The sequence below is a fragment of the Canis lupus genome, chromosome 22, assembly GCF_003254725.2.
Source record: "Canis lupus dingo isolate Sandy chromosome 22, ASM325472v2, whole genome shotgun sequence".
Classification (NCBI taxonomy): domain Eukaryota; kingdom Metazoa; phylum Chordata; class Mammalia; order Carnivora; family Canidae; genus Canis; species Canis lupus.
Window position 1 is genome coordinate 6,131,438 of NC_064264.1, and position 15,539 is coordinate 6,146,976.

Here is a 15,539-nt window from a genome sequence, read left to right on the forward strand (position 1 = left end):
AGGCAACCACTAATTTACTTTTTATCTTGGTAGATTTGACTGTTCTAGGCATTTGCTATAAATGGAATCATATAATATGTTGTCTTTTGTGGCTGGCTTCTTTCACTTAGCATAATGTTTTCAAGATTCATCCATGCTGTAGCATGTATCGAAACTGCGTTTTTTATTGTTTAATAATATTCCATTATATGGACATACTGTATTTTTTATCAGTTGGTGGGTTAATTCTTTAAATCCCCTAGAGACACAACTGATGAAGTTCTTAAAGAAGGGGAAAATCCAGCCTTTTAAATGTTATCCTTAGCCTTCCCTCTGCAGCTTCTTCACTTTCTTCCCCCTTCTCCAGATTCTGGAAATTAAGAAAGTGTCAGAGCTGGTGAATAGGAGTCCTTATTATCACTGTGACAAATGTTACCTGGAGTTGGCAGCTCATGGCCCCAAGACAGGCCCTGCCTGTGGGGATGATCTGGGAAGCAACTGTGGATGGGATTTGCCCAAGGGCCTGGGCCAGCCCCACACCATCTCTGGGTGGCTACAGTCTCCTTTGATGTGCTGGATGAGTCCTAATTCTGGGAAGATGAGGAAGACCAGCCAGAGGAATGCTTGACAGGAAGGTGGCTTGCAGTTGGGCTGCCTCTTCGGCTCCACTGTTGAATCTCAAATTTAACTCCCTGGCCAGGGGGCTGGGGTGGGGAGTCAAGCCTAGCCTGGAGCTCAGGGCTCACTGGAGGGCACTGGCACTATTAGTACAAGGTCCATGGACCACAGGTTGCTGACTCTTAGACTGCCTCCCAGACCTGAAAGACTCTTGGGTGCTTCTGGGCAGCTGACTTCTTGCTGAGGAGCATAGAAGAGGTTTTCCTCTACTCTCTTAGTGCTACCTATGTATTTGTCCTTGAGGCTAACTCAGGAAATGCTGCCCCAGCCAACTGCTCTGTCCCAGGGAATCCCTGGTGTGCTGGACAAATCCTGAGCACAGCCTTAGCCAGTTGCTGAACAAACTCGGGTAAACTTTGTCACAGGAGAAGCCAATAATTCAAGAGATGGTGATTTGGAAAAGAAAAAGGGAGACCTTTATTTGGGCAGCAAGGGAGGTGGCAGGCTAAAACCTTAACAACCAACCCCTCCATCTGCAAGACAGACACTAGGGTTTTTTAGGGAGAGGCCCAGGGGTCCATGCAAGAGAGCAGGCGGGGGGTGGGGGTGGGGGGCGGCACATGATCATGGGTAGGGGGCCGGGTGTGGTCGATGAGTGATCACGGGTGAGGGAGGGGACATCTGGAGTGTGGTCTTTTAGGTAATTCCTGCCTCTGCCAGGGATTTTCTGGCCTGGTCATTATAAAACATCTTTGTCAGTGCTCAAGAAGGTGCAATAAGAAATAAGTGCAATGGTTTCAGCTACAGCATGAGTTAAGTAGGCTTGTCTATTTCTGGTTTGGACTGTTGAGGTCTAGAGTTGAGTAAGAGGGCTCACCGACAGTAGGTCTGGGCCTGAGAAATAAATTAACCAAAGACAGATTAGCAGGAGAAAAACATACATATTTCATTTTATATTCATATTTTACGTGGTAGGGGAGCCTTCAGAGGAAAGACATGAAGACCCAAAGATGTAGCAATTCAACGAAGAATGATAAATCATGGAGCTGGGCCAAGACAAAGGTTTGGGTTAGGGGCGATAAATTGTGGGAAAATGACTGGAAATATGTGAGGGAACCTAATGGGTGATAAGGATTATTTTAGTGGGTTTGTTGGTACAGATTCTTTTCAGTGTTGACTCCCAGTCTCTGGTGGTAAGAACGTTCTCTTCCTGGGACATGGAGGGCACTTTTCTCATGGGAAATTGTGTCCTGATTTTAGGTAGAAAGGATCAGGTCACAGAGGCCTTCCTGCACCTGTGGTTTCTCAAGTGTCTCCAGCTCAAAATAATCAGTATGCCAAAGTGGCATATAATGGGGTAGCATCTCCTGATCCCCTACGTTACCAAGGAAGGCTGTGGACACTGTAGAGAACTGCGTGCCTACTACGTGCCAGTCACAATTCTGGGCTCTGAGAAAGAGCAGAGTGACGGTCAATTTTATGTATCACCTTGACTGGTCTAAGGGATGCCCAGATAGCTGGCAAAACATTGCATCTGGGTGTGTCTGTGAGGGTGTTTCCAGAAGAGATTAACATTTGAATGGGTAGACTGAATAGAGATGATTGTCCTTGCCAATGTGAATGGGCATTACCCAAAATCTGTGAGTCTGAATAGAACAAAAGGGCAGAGGAAGGGTGAATTTTCTCTCGACTTGAGCTGAGATATCCATCTTTTCCTCTTCAGACATAGGCTTTCCTGGGCCTTTAGACTCCGACTGGGATTTACACCATTAATCTTCTGGTTCTCTGGATTTAGAACTCATATTGGGACTTACACCATGGGCTGCCCTGGTTCCCAGGCCTTTGGGTTTGGACTGGAACTATACCACCAGCTTCCCTGGGCCTCCAGAAATGCAGACAGAAGATGGTGGCACTTGTCAGTGTCCATAGTTGTGTGAGCCCATCCGTCATGGTAATTTCTTTCTGTATAATTTATATGTATCCTACTGCATCTGTTTCTATGGAGAACCCTGGCTAATACAAGTAGTAAACAGACCAACCAAAAATCTTTGCCCTCAAGGAGTTAATCTCTTCACGGGAGGGACAGTCAACAAAATAAAAAATATAGAATATTGGAAGTGACAAACACTATGGAGGAAAAGAAAAGAAAATAACAACAAAAAATAGTGTGTGGAAATGTGAGGTAATAAAATTCCAAATAGGATTCTCAGGAGAGGCCTTACTGAGAAAGTAATATTCAAGCAAAGAAATGAAAGAATAAGCTCAGTGCATTTCTGCAGGAGGTATTTCATGCAGAGAGACAGCAAGTGCAAAGGCCCTGAGGTAGGAACATGCCTGGTGTGTTTAAGGAACAGAGGGGGCCAGTGTAGCATGAAGAGTAAAGGGGAGAGTGGTAGGAAATGAGGACCAACAAGTAGCAGGGGCCAGAGCGCACAGGCATCTCAGGTCATTCAGAGGACCCCAGCTTTCACTCTTTTAGCCATTGGAGGATTTTCAGCAGTGGGGTGTCATCTGATCTGAGTTTTTTAAAGGATCACTGCAGTATGAGGAGTAGAGTGCTGGGAGCACAGGCAGGAGCAGAGGGAACTATGCTAAGGCTACTGAAAAAATCTGGGAAAGAGGATAATTGCTCAGAGTAGGGTAGTAGCAGTGGGAGTGCTTGGGAGTGGTCAGATTTAAAGACTATATTTAAAGGAAAGGAAACAGGGATTTGTTGATTTATTGGATATGGGGTTTGAGGAAAAAAAAAAAAGATTCATGTAACAGCAAAGCTTGGGGCTGGCCAACTAGACTAAGAATGGCCAAGGGTAGAGAAAAGTCACGGTGCAGCAGGTTTGGCAGGGATGTAAGGACCAGCATGGGTGCAGTTCAGGTTTGGACGGATTACCTTTGAGACATCTGTTGGGCATGCACATAAAGTGTTGAATAAACAGATAAGTCTGTGACTGGAGTTCAGGCAAGAAATGTGTGGGCTGGAGAGGTAAATTTGGGAGTCTGCAGCATTTATAAATATATACATATATTTTTCATTTATAGATTTGTAAAGCTACCAGAATGATTGAGCTCGCCCGGGGGGTTAAGAGTTGGTAAGAATAAAAGGGATTGTCTCTGGGGCACCCCAATAGTAGGAGGTGGGGAGATATGAAGGGACCAGAGGAGACCTGAGAGCTGCGAGTGAGCTCTAGGCACACCTGGAGAGCATGAAGTTCCAGAAGCCAAGAAGAGTGTTTCTAAGTGGAAGGAAGGATCAGCAGAGTCAAATATAGAGAACCCAGAGAAGAGCAGGTCTGGGCGCCAACCACTGGGTTTACACTGTGAGGTCACTGGTGACAAGATGAGCTTGAGTGCGAGGATGCAAACGTCTTATTATAGTTGGTCTACCAGGGAGTAAGAGGAAAGGAATTAGGGGTGGAGAATGTAGACAACTTGTTTGAAGAGTTTAACCATATAAGGAAGGAGAGACGTGGAGCCAGGGCTGTACGGGAAATGGGGTTGAGAGGGTTTCTAAGTGGGAAGAGGTAGCTGTTCACTGCTGATGGGAATGACTCAGTGGAGAGACCCTGATGCCTTAGAAGAGAGGGAGGATGGCTGGAGCTGGACCCACGGGTGGCATAGGCACTGCTAGGGTCTGCCTGTGTCTCCCCCCATGGCTTCCACATGCTGAAATCCTAATGCCCCCATGTGCTGGTATTAGGAGGTAGGGCTTCGGGGAGGTATTAGGTCAGAAGGATGGAGGCCTCATGAATGGGATTAGTGTTCTTTTGGAAGAGATCCCATGGAGCTTCCCCACCCTTTCCACCACGTTAGGATACAGAGAGAACTTGGCAACCCAGAAGAGGGTTCTTACCAGAACCTGATCTTGCTGGCGCCCTGATCTTGGACTTCAGCCTCCAGGACTCTGCACAACACACTTCTGCTGTTGATAAGCCCCTGGTGTGTGGAATTTTGTGATAGCAGCCCGAACGGCCTAGGATGGGCAGGGAGTGTGATCCTTAGGCAGGAGCGGACAATTCTGTGGTAACAGAAGGGTGTGGATACAGTCGGGGAGATCCGGGAGGTCTCTCTGGAGGGTTTTAGGTGTCTCCCTAAAACAGGATCACCAGGCAAGGGTGAGGGGTTGGCTGGAGAGGGAAGGAGGCCGGGGAGGAGCGAGGACGGTGGGAGAGGCATGGGGGAGCATGGTTGGATGGCCGGTCACGCAGAGGACCCATGGGAGCATTGTGATCATCCTCGTGTGTGCTTTTCTCCAGGTCAACTGCGGTTTTCAGGTAGGGAGAGAGTGGGTTTTATCAAGATGGGAGACTTGTCAACTGAGATTACTTAAAAGAGAGGGAAGGTAGTTGATAAAGTACGTGTGAGGGAGCGATCTTGATTGAAAGTAGATTTTAATGATCGGCCATGGGATTTAATAAAGGTAAAGGAATGAGTGCATGTGAGGACAGAGCAATGGAAAAAAAGGGTAAGATCAATGGATTTTAAACTTAAATGCAGATACTAAAAATGTAGTAGTGTTCTTCTGTTTGTTTTGGGCACTTGGAGCAATCAGCACGGACGGAGAAGTGTGGACTTTGGAACCACACAGGTATGAGTTCAGCTTTTCAGCTCAATACTTAAGGGAGCCTAACCAAGTCTCATTTCTTCATCTGTAAAACAAGAAGCTCATTCTTCCCTCACCAGGGTTATGTGAGGTGTAATTTGGAAGACGCCTGTGAAGGGCTGCAGTGGGTGGCGCTCTCCCATGGGGGTCCTAGTATCCACTCCAGTTGGGCTGGATGCCCCCCATTCCTTGTGAAACAAGCTCCCTCGTCCTGGCCAGCCAGCAGTGAAAATATGCAAGTGGTTATTTGAATCATTGAAGAAGTTAAATTATTATTCACATCAATAATTATTCATTGTTAGCTGATAAGAGAGTGATTGACGAGAAGCTAGTTTTAAAATAATAAAAAGAAGTGTAAGGAGAAGGAAAAGGATATAAGGGGCCAAAAAAAAAAAAAAAAAAAAAAAAAAGACCAGAAGGAAAATAGAAGTTCAAAGGAGATAGAAGTTAATGAAGAGGGGAGAGGTGTTGAGAAACCCAGATATAGCTTTGCCCCAGGATGCGCTAGTAAGAAAGTCTGGTCAGTAATTTCTGCCACTGGATTTTCCCTGGGCTTTATCTTCGGTACCTCCCTCCATTTAGCCTGAATGGATGAGAGGCAGGAATGAGGCAACAGGGCTGTTCATCAGGTGTTGGGCTTTATTCCGATGTGGGGGATAATGGATTTAACCTGAAGATGAGGTCTCTCTTAACTAAAAGGGCGGAGGGGGGGTGGTGGAAATGCTGGCACAGCAGGGAGTTGTTTGCTCTGGAGGCATTTGTGGTTTGAATGTAGTAGGTAGGCAGGTGTAGATTAGATTAGCACCTGGATCTCCCCCCACCCCCACCCCAGTCCACAGCAGAGAGGTATGGGTGGCATACTTGGGGGGGGCAGAGGGCTGGGCTGGGGGGGCAGTGAGTGAGCACTGATTGGCAGTGCTTGTCCTCTGATGTATTTGGAATCACTTAGTTTGGTTCTGTCACTGTTCCTTTTTTCCTTCTTCCTCCTTTGTCCCTGGTTTCCTTCAGGGCCTGGGCACAGCGAGCCTCTTGAGGCCCTGAGTAGATCTCCCAAAAGATGAAGCACGCCAAGGCATATGGTAGGGATGCTGGTGACAATCCGGGGCAGCAGAGGCAGCAGCAGCGTTCCATAACCACAGGAAGATTGGCCCACGTCACCCCCTCGTCAATCCACCTGCCGAGCCCTCCTTGTCCCCTTGTCACCCTCCCCGCCCAGCTAGAAGTAGATGCCTGGGTCCCTGCAGTCTGATGTTCCTACATCTGGAGGACTACAGTACTTCTGGTCCTGTTCTGCAATCATTGGCTCATCTCCTCCACCCCCGGCAGGGACTGCTCTGGACTTAACTCTGTGTCTCTGGAACTTAGCCCACTGCCTGTCACTTGGGTCAAGTCTGTTTCAGGTTTGCCTAGAACCAGAAGGGCTCTCTGGTCTGTACCAGGTTCATGAAATCTCCCCATTTACAGTAACACTTATCTTTTAAAAATGATGCTTTCCAGGGCCTCTCAAGTTTGAAGACAACGGGAATGTTTACCAGGGACGATGTAACAGCATGAGGTCATTTCCCTGGGGGACATGTACCAGTGCCCCTGGTTACATTCTTTTGTCTCAGCCCAGAGGTCACCCACAGCTTTGGTGAGCAGTTCTCATACACTTCCGAGCTGGTCACCGTCCTTAGTGGCTCCCAGGGGATCTCTCGTTGGTGTAACTTCTTCCCCTTAAGTGTGGGATGGACTTAGTGACTTATTTCTAATGCATAGAACCCAACAAAAGTGATGGGATGTCACTTCTGAGGTTAGGTTACCAATACTGTGACGTCGATCACGCTCGCCCTCTCTCGCTCTCTTCCAGGGAAGCCTGCTGCTGTGCCGTGAGCTGCCCTAAGTGAGGGCCCACATGGCAAGGACCTCCAGGAGACCTTTGACCAACAGCTAGCAAGGACCTGAAGCCCTCAGCCCTTCAAGCTGTGAGCAACTGAATCCTGTCAACAACCACCTGTGTGAGCCTGGAAGCCAGTTTGGGGGCTTTTGGGTGCCTGGGACTCCAGCTGAAACCTTACTGTGCTCTTATAAGACACCTGAGCAGAGTCCCCCAGCTAAGCTGGGCCTGGATTCCCGGCCCACAGACACTGGGATATAACAAATGCGTGTTTTTAGTTTGTTTTTAAGATATTGTTTATTTATTTGAAGAGAGAGATCATGAGCAGGGGGGAGAGGGAAAAGCAGACTCCCCACTGAGCAGGGAGCCCGATGCTGGTCATGGGATCATGACCTAAGTTGAAGGTAGGTGCTTAACCGACTGAGCCACCCGGCTGCCCCCAAATGTCTGTTGTTTTAAACCACTGAATTTTGGGGAAATCTGTGGTGCTGCCATAGGTAACTAACCCAACTCACTTGTCTATTTAGCTCGAGCACCTGCTTCTCCCTGACCGAGGGCCTTCTCTGGCCACAGGAATATGCTCAGCCACAAAAGTGCAGCCCAGAAGCGTCCTGGAGTCCATGTCTCCGGGAGATGTCAACCAACGACTTATGGAAGTCAATGGACAGATGTTCCAGCTGCCTAATTCTTGGGGGGCCATGCTAAGTGTTCCACACAGTCCCTCCGAGGAACACCCCCCCCCCCCCCCCCGGGGAACTAGGCCATCGTCCCCACAGAGGTAACCCATTCACTGAAACAGACTTTACTGGCTTTCTTCCCTTCCCGGTCTTACTTCACCTACTGCTTACGCTGCTCCGGGGATCACCACCCACACAAACCACTAGCACCCAGATCCTTTTGCAGGATCTATATTTGGAGGAGCCGAAACTCAGATAAAGCCTCTAACAACCTCCAAAAGTTGTGTTCAGTCTCACTACTTAAGGCAGTGACGGATCTCCTCGAGCTCAGGGTGAGTCGAAGCAGGATTCTCTTGAGCACTTCCTCAACACTTTACATCTCTCTTCTCATTTCATAAATCTGCATGGTTCTAGGAGTCCGGGGACTTGGGACAACGACAGCCATGAACGATGCAGGTTTTGGAGCAAATAGTGAAGCTGTGCAGTTGGCCCCAAAGGATCCTGTGGAGGCTGATGCCAAAAGGGACAGATTGGCTGGTGCTCTCTCCTCCTCTCTGCCGAGTCCTCTATCGGCTATTCCACCGCCACCTTGGAGCCAGCCACAGACCTGCTACCCAGCTGTACTGCCTACCAAAAATTGGACTTTTTTTTTTCCTCAAGTCATTTCCAGGCTTCTTTCTTGTGGGTTATATAAAAAATGAACTTACTGGCAGGATCATGTAACCTAAGCAAAGGTTGAAAATACTTTCTGGAAGGAGCTGATGGGGAATGCGTGGAGGAAACATTTGGAATCCGTTGCTTCTTTTAAAATAGTGACTGGGTATAACCCTAGCCCGGCGGTTCTCAGTTGGGAGTGACTGTGTCCCCCTCCCTCAGGACATCGGGTAATATACGGAGACACTTTTGATTGTCACTACTTGAGAGGAGACAGGTAGTAGGCAGAGGCCAGGGATGCTGCTAAACACCTTGCGATATACTGGACAGCACCACTGCAAAGGATTGTCCAGGCCTAGGTGCCAGCAGCGCCAAGACCGAGAAACCCTAAACGCTACATCAACCTCTGAAAATAAAAGAGGGAGAGTTTCTACCCAATGCTGTTGACAAATGAAATCACTTTAGAAGTTAAAGAACAAAGTTTTTTTTAAAAGGGCAGAAGCCAAGAAGCCTGTTGTCTTTTGGGGAGGCAGAGATCGGTGGTTAATGGCATGGCTGTAAAGTCAAGTGGGTGTGAGCTGGATGCCAGGGTCTGTACTTTCTTGCTCTGTGACCTTGAGCAAATGACTTGACCTCCCTAAGCTTCGGTGTCCTTGCTTATAAAATGTGCTAGCCTCCTTGATTTGTGATAATTAAGTGAGGGGGGCACGTGAAGCATGTGGCAGCAAGCACAGCATTCAGTAGGCACCCACTACGGGTACACGCGGCTGATATTATGGATTTGCTTGTGACCACCACAATGGCACCACAATGGCAAGTGAGGCAATGACGTCAGTCAAATGAATTTGTTGGTTTCCCAGTGCATATCAGAGTTATGATTATGCCATTTTGTAGTCTCCTAAGTGTGCAATAGTATTAGATCTAAAAAAAACAAAAACAAAACAAAAACAGAATGACGTAAAAACCTTAACTAAAAAGTGAGCAAATGCTTTAGAAAAGTGGCCTGGATGGATGTGGTCGACACAAGGTCGCTACACACTTTCAATGTGTAAATCATGCAGTATCTGCAAAGTGGAATAAAATGAGGTATGCTAGGGAATCCTTGGGTGGCTCAGCGGTTTAGTGGCTGCCTTTGGCCCAGGGCGTGATCCTGGGGTCCTGGGATCGAGTCCCACATCAGGGTCCCTGCATGGAGCCTGCTTCTCCCTCTGCCTGTGTCTCTGCCTCTCTCTCTCTCTTTCTCTGTGTCTCTCATGAATAAATAAATAAAATCTCTTAAAAAAATAAATAAAATGAGATATGCTATAACTGGAGGCAAGGTAGGAGCCTGTGGGAAGGAGCCCGGGCCTGGAATCAAACCCGGAGCGGTGAGCAAAGGGAGTGCTCCATTCCCCAAATGATTCAGTACCAGGATGGAATCCTCTGTGAAATCCTGCGTGTGAGATCATCACCACGTCTTCCCTACCACCCAGAATTTTGCTGTCTGAATTCCTGCTGGTTTTGGTTTGCATTTTTCAAGATTTATTTCTCGAATGTAAATAAACAATCGTGGTTGGGGCCTGTGGAGGCCTTCACACAAATGCAAGCATTCTCACCAGGAGCTGTAGCTCAGACAAGGAGGCTGCAGAGCTTGCCGCTCACCCCGTCCTCCCCGGCGCTGCTTAGGAGGACGCGTCGGGTTACCTCAGGAAAACAGCCTGCACAAATAAAGCAGCCCAAGACAAATAAACACTGACCTTTCTTGGTCTCATATCCAAGGCCTGAGGCCTCAGGAGGAAAATGAGTCCTCACAGGCAGGGAGGTCTCCTAGATGCATCTGGTAGCTGGCTCCCGAGAAGGACACACACACAGACACACACACACACACACACACAGGAGTGGGGTCATGGGGGTGACGAAGAGGGAAGGAGGGGGAGAGAATGTGCACACAGGAGGGCAGTCGTATAGTCTTGTATAATCTAATCTTGGGGGTGACATCCCATCACTTTTGCCAAGTTCTTTCTCATCAGAAGCAAGTCACTAAGTCCAGGCCACACTCCAGGGCAGGGATCCCACAAGGGCACAAACGCCAGGAGCCATTGTAAGACCAGCTCACCTCGGGTGTCAGACGGACACACAGCCCTGGCCATGCCCGCAGGGACTTGCGTGGCCGCCTATTGGGGAGCTTCTGGGCTGACTTACATTTTCAGAGGATTTACATGGGCGAGAAAGAGTAGTTATGGCCTGGAGGGCCTGGAAACTGTACCCAGGAATATGAAGACTCTATAACCCATTCATCTGGCCCATTTTTTTTTTTAAGATTTTATTTATTTGAGAGAAAGAGAGAGAGAGCAAGTGGGATGGGGGGAGCAGCAGAGAGAGAAGGAGAAGCAGACTCCCCGCTGAGCAGGGAGCCTGATGTGGGGACTCCACCCCAGGACCCCGGGATCACGGCCTGAGCTGAAGGCAGCCGCTCAAGCACCCAGATCCCCCATCTGGCCCGTTTTATCTCAAAGCTACTGTACTAGACTAGTTTCCCACAGCTGCTGTAGTAAATGCCCACAAACTTGGTGACTTAAAGCAATGTGGATGGAGTCTTAGAGTTCTGGAAGCCAGGAGTCTGAAATGAGTTTCAATGGGCTACAGTCAAGTTATTGGCAAGGCTGGTTCCTTCTGGAAGCTCTCGAGAAGAATCTGTTTCCTTGCCTTTCCACCTTCCAGAGGCTGTCTGTGTTCCTTGGCTGGTGGCCCTTCCACGTCTTATCAGGACCCTGTGAGCACATTAGCCCAGGATGGGCCCCCGCAGGGAAGAGCCTTAATATAATCACAATTATAGTCTTTCCACCTTTAAAGGTACATTCACACATCCTGAGGATCAGGGCTTGGGGATCCTCCGGGGCCAGTCTTCAGCCTGCCAAGCTGACACAACTGAAATAGCTAATTAACGGGTCTCACTGTCACCATCCAGCGCTACGACTGTTCCATTCTACTTCAGAAACCCAGTTATGGCCTCTCATTGCTGACTGAACACAGCCTGTTCCTAGAACCCGACTGTGCAGTAACCTGCCTGGTTGATTGCTCCCAGATCCATTCTGGCCCTTTCCCTGCAAATTGCCTTTGCCAACGAGGCTGGGTTTGGCCAGGGCACTGGTGGGAGATTGGAGGACAGGAGGAAGCAGCCAAGGTGCATCTGACTCAGGCAAGGGAGATGGAGCAGCTCAGCGTCTCTGTAGGGACCGTGCTCTCCCTGTGTCACAGGTCCCACCAGACCAGCTCCCCCTCCATGGACCCCGCTCTTACTGGGCACCTCTCCTGGGGATCCAGCTCTCCTTGGGGGCAGTTCTGCTCCTAAGCTCCACCCTTCAAAGCTTCCTGCTGGTACTCATTCTACGGTGACTTCACCAACCCCTAGGTAGCTCTTCAGCTCTCCCAACACCTTTGTGGTTAATCCCTCTTTGGAAAATTCTTTCTCTCCTTTCCCCTATAATCCTTTTCACTATTTCTTATATTCCCCGTATGAGTGAAACCATATGATGATTGTCCTTCTCCGATGGACTTACTTCACTCAGCATCATACCGTCCAGTTCCATCCATGTTGAAGCAAATGGTGGGTATTTGTCCTTTCCAATGGCTGAGAAAATGAGTGGGAAAAATTAGAGAGGGTGACAAAACATGAGATATTCCTAACTCTGGGAAACGAACAAGGGGTAGTGGAAAGGGAGGCGGGCAGGGGGATGGAGTGACTGGGTGATGGGCACTGAGGAGGGCACTTGATGGGATGAGCACTGGGTGTTATACCTAATATGTTGGCAAATCAAACTTTAATAATAAAAAAAAAAAAGGAAATTCTTTCTAATGGCCCACCCGTATGGCACTGTAGGTTCTGACTGATCCTTGAGTTACCATACATTGGCTTTCAGGGGTTTTCATATCACCTCACACTATCCATTCAACTTATCTCCCAGATTCCCTTACTCTGGCCAAAGTGAACCACATGTTTTCCTTCCAATAGACTTTCCTGCTTCAGGAAGTGTATGCTCAAGCTGTTCCTTCTGTATGAAATGTCCCTCCCCCCATTATTTTGGTTTTGCTCCTCAAAATATTTTGGGTGTTCTTGAGTATCATTTCAAAATCCCCCCTCTTCCCACATGCCAACGATTATTATGCCTGGGAACAGCTCTTTTTGCAGTGGCAGTGCTGTAGCAATGGACGGTTACGACGCATGTGACGCATGGTCACACAACTGCCTTGCAATGGAGATACTTGCTTAGGTCACAGGCCCCCACACTTTTAGAGTCTGCACAGCATACTTCATAGGGACTCATCAAATGTGTTATTTCATTGAACAAATATTAGAATTCTAATCATGGGCATGAACGACTATCATTTTCTGTTAGATAAGAGAAAGTAATCAGTTTTTATACTATGCTTACTAGTAATTTTTTCTCAAGGCTAGAAAAACAAATCTTATGTTTTAAAATTATGAAACTTCTCTCCATTCTCTGATTTCTGCTAATCTAAATAATCGGAGTCTCAATTTCCTAATCAAACCATTAGTATCTCTCTCATGGTACATAGATTAAAAAGCACAACGAAAATGGAAGCTATTGCTGCCATTACCATGGGTGAGGAGGTTGGCGTAGACTATTTTCCTTGTCGGTGGGCAGCTAATCCAATACATTTGCAGCCAGCTTAACAAAGTCATTTGGCCATCACCTTGTGTGATAAGCTATAGAGATGACCAAATCGGCAGGTGTCTCATCAATTTTTTCCGTGTTTGGGAGCAGAGGAAATGACTCAGAGCAAAGAAACCTGAGACTGTCACCGATGTAAGACAGTCTGGAATGACTGGCTACCTAAACCAGACCAGTACTGTGCTGGCGGGCACATAATAACCCAGGTGGGTACCCTTACCTATCAGGTGTCCACGAGCAGGTCAAGCACCTTGACAGAGCTTGGGGTCCATTCTTCTCTTCATGCTTGGCTTCCCAAGTGCGATTCCAGGCACCCTCAGTAACAATTGGCCACATTCATCAAGAGACAAAGAGACCCCTCCCTCTCCTGCTAGCATCATTGGCCAGGGAGCATTCTTCACGATTCCTGAAGATACGGTCAACACCGTCAGGGCCTAACGGCCGGGCTACCAGGGCCAGGGGGCCTGCATGGAGATCTTTGGAAATCTGTGGTGTTCCAAGCAGTCTTACTTAAACAAAAGGCAGCAACTTTGTCCTGGAAAAGATGAGAGCAGCCTCTGAGAACGTGCCTTCTACAACTTTCTTTAAACCCAGAGCTTTCTGAAGCAGTGACTGGCTTGTAGCACACCTAGAAACTGCCCTCCTGAGAAATATCATATCCTGAGGTGCAGAGCTTCCTCCTGACTTCCTCACAGAGCTACTTTTGAGGAACACCTGTTCCTAGTCAGGAATTTGTCATTAGGGTTGCTGGCCGTCCTCTGGGGGCGGTGGGTGACTGCAAACCCGCTTGGCTTCCCCCCTTGAAATGGCGGCAGGGGTGGCCATTTCCAGTTATAGCTTCATGTGGCCACAGGATGGCAATGTTTGGGAATGTTACTGTTACCTGCCGGTGGCTGTTGAAGCCCAGATTGGAGCCCCAGCAAGGCACACAAGGGACTGGGGAGATGTAGGGGACCGAGAGCTGCTAAGTCATAAGGAAGAGGAAAAAAGGAAGGCTCTTTATGAAACAACAACAACAACAAAAATCCAAGTAAAAATACTTTGAATGGTATGTTGAAGTAGGCTTAAGGCAAAGTGGAGCATGACTGAATCGGCCATCCAAGTGTGCAGCCGTGGGCACCCATGGGCACCCCTAATGATGTGTTTCATGCTTTTTGTGACCATTACAGGGACTTTTTTCTCCCACCATCAGGAAGCACTTCAGCGTCTTTGTTCATACAGCTGTTTTGGCACCTCCATGCCCTAATATCACCCATAAGTTTCCCATTAGATTGGAAACCCCCTGAGGGCAGGAGCCAGGCTTTCTTTTTCTGTTTCCTCAGCCCTGAGGATGGAGTGTAAATGATCTGGGCTCATTGCATGTTAATAAATGACTCACTGATTGTAATATTAGCAGAATTTAGGACAAGAATTCCTATTTGGGAACAAAATTCAAGTTGTCAGAGAATAAGCCCCAAAGGTGAGATCCGGCCTGAATTTTGTTTTGTTTTGTTTTAAAGATTTTATTTATTCATGAGGGACACAGAGAGAGGAGGCAGAGACACAGGCAGAGGGAGAAGCAGGCTCCCTGCAGGGAGGGGAGCCTGATGTGGGACTCGATAGACTCCAGGATCATACCCTGAGCTGAAGACAGAAGCTCAACCCCTGAGCCACCCAGGTGTCCCCTGGCCTGTATTTTGAAGAAGAATCCGAGCACATGGGGCCTCTTCATTTGCCCCACCCACCCCTCAGTGTAAAGAAGAGGGTACTTGGGGTCGGGGAGAGGCAGAAGCAAAGGCACATGGTGGAAACATGAAAGGCATGCTCAGGGCTGGTTGCAATGTGGAGGGAAAAACAATAGATTATGGTAAATACAAGTGGAAAGTGGATCAGGGCCTTGAATTTGGGGAGCTTAAAAATAATGTTAAGGCAGACACTTTTTACTTAATTCTTACCCTTTTGCCCTCAGGGATTGCCCAAATTTGGGGTTGAGCAGTGTAAAGCAGCTATCTGCTTAAGTACCCCAAGGAGCCTGCTGGAAGGCAATGGGAGCTGGCAATCAGTAGACCCCAAGCTCTGGAGGTGGCAACAGGTGTCCTGACCACCTCTGGCTATAGAAAGAACCCAGTGGTGGCCCCAGGTGATAGATCCCAGGTGGTGATCCCAGGTGGTTGCCTCTGCTTCTCTGTCCCTATGAATCAGAGGTTGCTCTAGTTCCACTGTCCCTTTCCCTCCCTGCCTGCCCCACCTTCATGGCCTCTCGGGTATTAGACGAGCCTGCATAATTTTGTGACTTCAGAAGGTGGAAGACAGAGGAATGAGAGCTATCCTGCCAGCAGGGTTTGGCTAGGGTGAGCTTGCTGCTGAGTATGGATGAATCCAGAAGCCAATAGCCCCCTGGGAAATGTGTTAGGTATCGGTCATACCTATCACACACATTCAAAAAATGCTCTTACTTTGGTTTGCAGCATAGACATCTCTTGGTG

At 48.1% G+C, this 15,539-nt stretch overlaps 1 protein-coding gene across 1 annotated transcript in view; it reads left to right on the forward strand.

The window, feature by feature from the left end:
- The window catches only part of LOC118351956 (uncharacterized), a 60,612-nt gene extending 50,343 nt beyond the window's left edge, over window positions 1–10,269 (forward strand). The window contains exon 5 of the mRNA XM_049099323.1: window positions 7,044–10,269. Within this exon, the coding sequence (XP_048955280.1) occupies window positions 7,044–7,076 (33 nt within the window). The 3' untranslated portion in view covers window positions 7,077–10,269. The remainder of the gene's footprint in view (window positions 1–7,043) is intronic.
- Window positions 10,270–15,539: the final 5,270 nt, after the last annotated feature.